General features: G+C 46.7%; 1 protein-coding gene across 1 annotated transcript in view; it reads right to left on the bottom strand.

Moving 5' to 3' along the window:
- The window catches only part of fer1l6 (fer-1 like family member 6), a 48,182-nt gene that overhangs the window by 36,440 nt on the left and 5,742 nt on the right, over positions 1-6,000 (bottom strand). Inside the window, exons 9-15 of the mRNA XM_042306814.1 lie at positions 4,992-5,175; positions 4,738-4,862; positions 4,073-4,207; positions 3,530-3,679; positions 2,924-3,031; positions 2,571-2,732; positions 112-292 (exon numbers count right to left, since the gene is read on the bottom strand). Coding sequence (XP_042162748.1) covers positions 112-292; positions 2,571-2,732; positions 2,924-3,031; positions 3,530-3,679; positions 4,073-4,207; positions 4,738-4,862; positions 4,992-5,175 — 1,045 coding nt within the window. The remainder of the gene's footprint in view (positions 1-111; positions 293-2,570; positions 2,733-2,923; positions 3,032-3,529; positions 3,680-4,072; positions 4,208-4,737; positions 4,863-4,991; positions 5,176-6,000) is intronic.

The following is a 6,000-nucleotide window of genomic DNA, read 5'->3' as shown; positions in this document are numbered from 1 at the left end:
GTAAAACAGCACCACCTGAGAGTCCTGTTCAACAGTTGCTATCCCAGCGGACAAAACTGGTTGAAAGGACGTTGTTACAACAAGAAACCATTTGCAGGATTTGACTTCTACCCTCTCTGCTGTCAGGTCCCCGTGGTGAGGTTGGCGCGGACAGCGCTGGAGGATGGGTGTATTTGAAGGGCTTCAGGTTGTTGATGGTGTAGTTTCCCACCACGGTGGAGCGTCCGAATGCTCGCCAGTCCACCACACTGATGTTCAGGGGAGGGTGAAGGTTCTCATTCTCAGGCAGCTCCTGTGGGAAGGGACAGACAGGGAGGAGAAAAAGATGGAAGGTCAGGTCAACTCTGCATGTATCTCTGTCTGTGTCCCAAATGTGTCCCAAATGACACCCGGTTCCCTTTATAGTGCACTACTTTTGACCAGAGAACTAAAGGACATAAGGAATAAGGTGTCATGTGGGACGCAGATTACACCTGTGCACTATTCTACCTCGTTAACAGACGCGTGATACAGCAAAGAGATGGTATAGGTAATCCTCTCAGTCTGAAGGGTTCTGAATGACAATGAGGAAATAGTCTTTATCTGGAGCAATCATAATCTCAATCTCACACCTGTCCACTATTCTACCTCGTTAACAGACAACACCTGTCCACTATTTTACCTCGTTAACAGACAATACCTGGCCACTATTCTAACTCGTTAACAGACAACACCTGTCCACTATTCTACCTCGTTAACAGACAACACCTGTCCACTATTCTACCTCGTTAACAGACAACACCTGGCCACTATTCTACCTCGTTAACAGACAACACCTGTCCACTATTCTACCTCGTTAACAGACAACACCTGTCCACTATTCTACCTCGTTAACAGACAACACCTGGCCACTATTCTACCTCATTAACAGACAACACCTGTCCACTACTCTACCTCATTAACAGATAACACCTGTCCACTATTCTACATGTTAGTTACCACCAGCATGGTGAAGTTTGGGTTGGTCGTGTTAGTTACCAGGTTGAAGGCATCCACCAGCGTGGTGAAGTTTGGGTTGGTCGTGTTAGTTACCACCAGCATGGTGAAGTTTGGGTTGGTCGTGTTAGTTACCACCAGCGTGGTGAAGTTTGGGTTGGTCGTGTTAGTTACCACCAGCGTGGTGAAGTTTGGGTTGGTCGTGTTAGTTACCACCAGCGTGGTGAAGTTTGGGTTGGTCGTGTTAGTTACCACCAGCATGGTGAAGTTTGGGTTGGTCGTGTTAATTACCACCAGCATGGTGAAGTTTGGGTTGGTCGTGTTAGTTACCACCAGCATGGTGAAGTTTGGGTTGGTCATGTTAGTTACCAGGTTGAAGGCATCCACCAGCGTGGTGAAGTTTGGGTTGGTCGTGTTAGTTACCACCGGCGTGGTGAAGTTTGGGTTGGTCATGTTAGTTACCAGGGCGTCCACCAGCATGGTGAAGTTTGGGTTGGTCGTGTTAATTACCACCAGCGTAGTGAAGTTTGGGTTGGTCGTGTTAATTACCACCAGCGTGGTGAAGTTTGGGTTGGTCGTGTTAGTTATTACCAGGGCGTCCACCAGCATGGTGAAGTTTGGGTTGGTCGTGTTAGTTACCACCAGCGTAGTGAAGTTTGGGTTGGTCGTGTTAATTACCACCAGCATGGTGAAGTTTGGGTTGGTCATGTTAGTTACCAGGTTGAAGGCATCCACCAGCGTGGTGAAGTTTGGGTTGGTCGTGTTAGTTACCACCGGCGTGGTGAAGTTTGGGTTGGTCATGTTAGTTACCAGGGCGTCCACCAGCATGGTGAAGTTTGGGTTGGTCGTGTTAATTACCACCAGCGTAGTGAAGTTTGGGTTGGTCGTGTTAGTTACCACCGGCGTGGTGAAGTTTGGGTTGGTCATGTTAGTTACCAGGGCGTCCACCAGCATGGTGAAGTTTGGGTTGGTCGTGTTAGTTACCACCAGCGTAGTGAAGTTTGGGTTGGTCGTGTTAGTTACCACCAGCATGGTGAAGTTTGGGTTGGTCGTGTTAGTTACCACCAGCGTGGTGAAGTTTGGGTTGGTCGTGTTAGTTACCACCAGCGTGGTGAAGTTTGGTGGTTTGGGGTCGTGTTAATTACCACCAGCATGGTGAAGTTTGGGTTGGTCGTGTTAATTACCACCAGCATGGTGAAGTTTGGGTTGGTCATGTTGTTACCAGGTTGAAGGCATCCACCAGCATGGTGAAGTTTGGGTTGGTCGTGTTAGTTACCACCAGCGTGGTGAAGTTTGGGTTGAAGTTTTGGGTTTGGTCGTGTTAATTACCACCAGCGTAGTGAAGTTTGGGTTGGTCGTTTGGGTTAGTTACCACCAGCATGGTGAAGTTTGGGTTGGTCGTGTTAGTTACCACCAGCGTCGTGAAGTTTGGATTGGTCGTGTTAGTTACCACCAGCGTAGTTGGTCGTGTTAGTTACCACCAGCGTGGTGAAGTTTGGGTTGGTCGTGTTAGTTACCACCAGCATGGTGAAGTTTGGGTTGGTCGTGTTAGTTACCACCAGCGTGGTGAAGTTTGGGTTGGTCGTGTTAGTTACCAGGTCGAAGGCGTCCACCAGCGTGGTGAAGTTTGGGTTGGTCTTGTAGCTCTGGATAACAGAGGAGCGCAGGCTTTTCCCAGCACACTCGATAAACACCTGGGGACGGTCCACAGACAGGAGCTGCACCTTCTTCAGCTCCCTCAGGCCCCAGAACAACACCTGGACGATACAGAGAATACCGTCACAACACCCAGAACAACACCCAGAACAGAATCCTTTAATATCGCATAGGAACTACCAAACAAAGTACATACACAAAACATATCATACCATTCCAACTAACACACAGTGGAATAATGCCCTGCCACCTATTCCAGAGGTACTGCACTCCAGGTTGATCTCCCTCTCACCTCTAATCGATACCTGCTCAGTACAGGTCTAATGTTGCCAGGTACAGGGTAGATCTGACCGTCTGGTTCGTCCAGCGCAGGCAGATACTCTTCTCCTGACTCTGGGATCTATGAGGTGAATAACAATGAAACAACCACTACTTACAGAATGGGAGAAAAATCATGGAGCGAGAGGAAAAAGAACAGAGAATGAAATCCCCCTCGACTCAGCTTTATTAAACTCTGAATTCCCCCTCGACTCAGCTTTACTAAACTCTGAATTCCCCCTCGATTCAGCTTTACTAAACTCTGAATTCCCCCTCGACTCAGCTTTACTAAACTCTGAACGACTCAGCTTTACTAAACTCTGAATTCCCCCTCGACTCAGCTTTACTAAACTCTGACTCAGCTTTACTAAACTCTGAATCCCCCTCGACTCAGCTTTACTAAACTCTGAATTCCCCCTCGACTCAGCTTTACTAAACTCTGAATTCCCCCTCGACTCAGCTTTACTAAACTCTGAATCCCCCTCGACTCAGCTTGACAGAATTCAAAACAAACATATCCATTGCACTACATAGGGAATAGTGTTTCATGTTGTGCCTCAAGTCTCCAGTAGGGCCCTACCTGTATGAGCTCAAAGGCCCCCAGCAGTTCTCCACCAGACTGGAATCCAGAAAACAGAGGACTGTACTGGAGCTGGGGAGGAGAGTAGGGCTGCTCTGACACCCTCACCACGGGCACTGCCACCGTGCTGCCCAGGTACTCTGCCTTGCCCTGGGGGGAAAGAAGCACAAGATACATACAGGTGAATAAATACAGTATGTGCTTAAATCTCAGAGAACAGAGACAAATCCTTATGGGAGCAGGATAGCTACCCAATTTTAATAGTCTGTCCCAAAACTAGACACTCCAACTGGATTATAAATCAATTCTGTAAAGGTCACTGTGGTCAAGGAATTCACTTAAACCAATATATTTTCACCTTTGATTTTTATTTAACCTTTAAACTTTACATTTTAAGTGATGAAATTATATCCTGATCGCCAGTCTGTTTCCGATCTCTTGCCAACGTGAGCAACAACAGATCAGAAACAGACGGGCACTGTGTCTGTTGAAATGAAGGCATATCGTAACATCAGAGAGAGGGGGGTTGGTTTGTTAGCTCACCAGAGCATCGTCATCATACACCTCGATGACGATGCACGGTGGCTCCTGCTCCAGGTGAGCTAGGTCTCCATGCAGCGTGACCCGGGTCATCAACAACATCTGGTTCCAGGTCGGGGTTAACGTCTGGTTGATGATCTAAGAAGCACAGGGAGCACTTAGAACTACGACTGGGGTCAGAGGTAGAATTTAGTGCCACAGATTGGGTCAGAGGTAGAATTTAGTGCCACAGATTGGGTCATAGGTAGAACTTAGTGCCACAGATTGGGTCATAGGTAGTACTTAGTGCCACAGATTGGGTCAGAGGTAGAATTTAGTGCCACAGATTGGGTCATAGGTAGAACTTAGTGCCACAGATTGGGTCATAGGTAGTACTTAGTGCCACAGATTGGGTCAGAGGTAGAACTTAGTGCCACAGATTGGGTCATAGGTAGTACTATGAAACATGGATGGGGTTAGTAAGTCAGGAAATGAATCGAAAGTACAATTCAGGAATAAAAAAACTCTCAAAGTAAATAGCATTGGAAACTTAGCTCATCTAATTAATTTAATGAAAATAGATGGATAACTCCAACCCTGGTTAGAACTACACCCTTCAAAAGCCCCTTTTCTTCTTAGGGACCTTCTCTGTAGCTAGATCCCATCCTATGAGAGTTTGTGGACCTTACGGCCGTGGTGTGGCTATGTGTCAGGAAGGTGACCCTGGCGAAGGGGTCTGAGAGTCCTGTAGAGTCTGCTGCTATTAGCCCTCGAGCCTGGTACATGTGGGCGCGCATCTGGAACTTGTGCTCGTCTGGAGGGAAGAGAAACAGGTTATTATTCCCAATGTCTGTCTGTCTGTCTGCCTCTCCCTCTCTCTGTCCGTCTGTCCCTCCCTCTCTCTGTCTGTCTCTCCCTCTCTCTGTCCGTCCGTCCGTCCTACCTCTATATGCCAGATGTACAGGTAGGATGGCAGGTAGAAGCTGCTCCTCAGTGGCGCCCCCTTTGGGCTCAAACCCTCCAGGCAGGTTATCCAGCACATGAGAGGAGTCTCTGCAGCTGCCCAGCCACAGGTACACGTCCAGTTTGGCCTGAATTGACCAGCCTGCTACGCGCTTCCCTGGGGGCTGGGGCAGAAAAGGAGAGGACATCACAATAATGGCACTCTATTCACTATATAGTATGGTACATTTGGACTGAACTGACCAGCCTGCTACAGTCTTCTCTGGGGGCTGGGGTAGTAAAGGGAAAGACGTCATCAAACTGTGCACCCTAATCCCTATATAGAACACTACTTTTCCCGGGGTCCTCGTAGTGCCTGTGAAAATCACTTCTCTCACTACTGGTATACAGTACCAGTCAATAGTTTGGAAACACCGACTCATTCCAGGGTTTTTCTTTCTGTTTTATATGTTCTACATTGTAGAATAATAGTGAAAACATCAGAACTATGAAATAACACATATGGAATCATGTAGTAACCAAAAAGGTTTTAAACAAATCAAAATCAATTTTTTATTTGAGATTCTTCAAATAGCCACCATGATGACAGCTTTGCGCACTCTTGGCATTCTCTCAACCCGCTTCACCTGGAATGCTGTTCTTGCTATAATATGGACTTGATCTTTTAGCAAATAGGGCTATCTTGTTACAACACAACTGATTATCTCAAACGCATTAAGAAGGAAAGAAATTCCACAAATGAACTTTTAAGAAGGCACAATGCATTCCAGGTGACTACCTCTTGAAGCTGGTTGAGAGAATGCCAATAGTGTGCAAAGCTGTCATCAAGGCAAACGGTGACTACTTTGAAAAATCTCAAATATAAAATCTATTTTGATTTGTTTAGTGTCCAAACCTTCTGACTGGTACTATGTATAAAACCCATTCATTAAAATGTAAATGAGCTATATTATAAGGACATCTACAGCATGCTCTCTACTCAGCCTGTT

The sequence above is a fragment of the Oncorhynchus tshawytscha genome, linkage group LG26 (genome assembly GCF_018296145.1).
Source record: "Oncorhynchus tshawytscha isolate Ot180627B linkage group LG26, Otsh_v2.0, whole genome shotgun sequence".
NCBI lineage: Eukaryota > Metazoa > Chordata > Actinopteri > Salmoniformes > Salmonidae > Oncorhynchus > Oncorhynchus tshawytscha.
The sequence above is the reverse complement of the archived record's forward strand: the minus strand, read 5'-3'. Positions and strand labels throughout refer to the sequence as shown.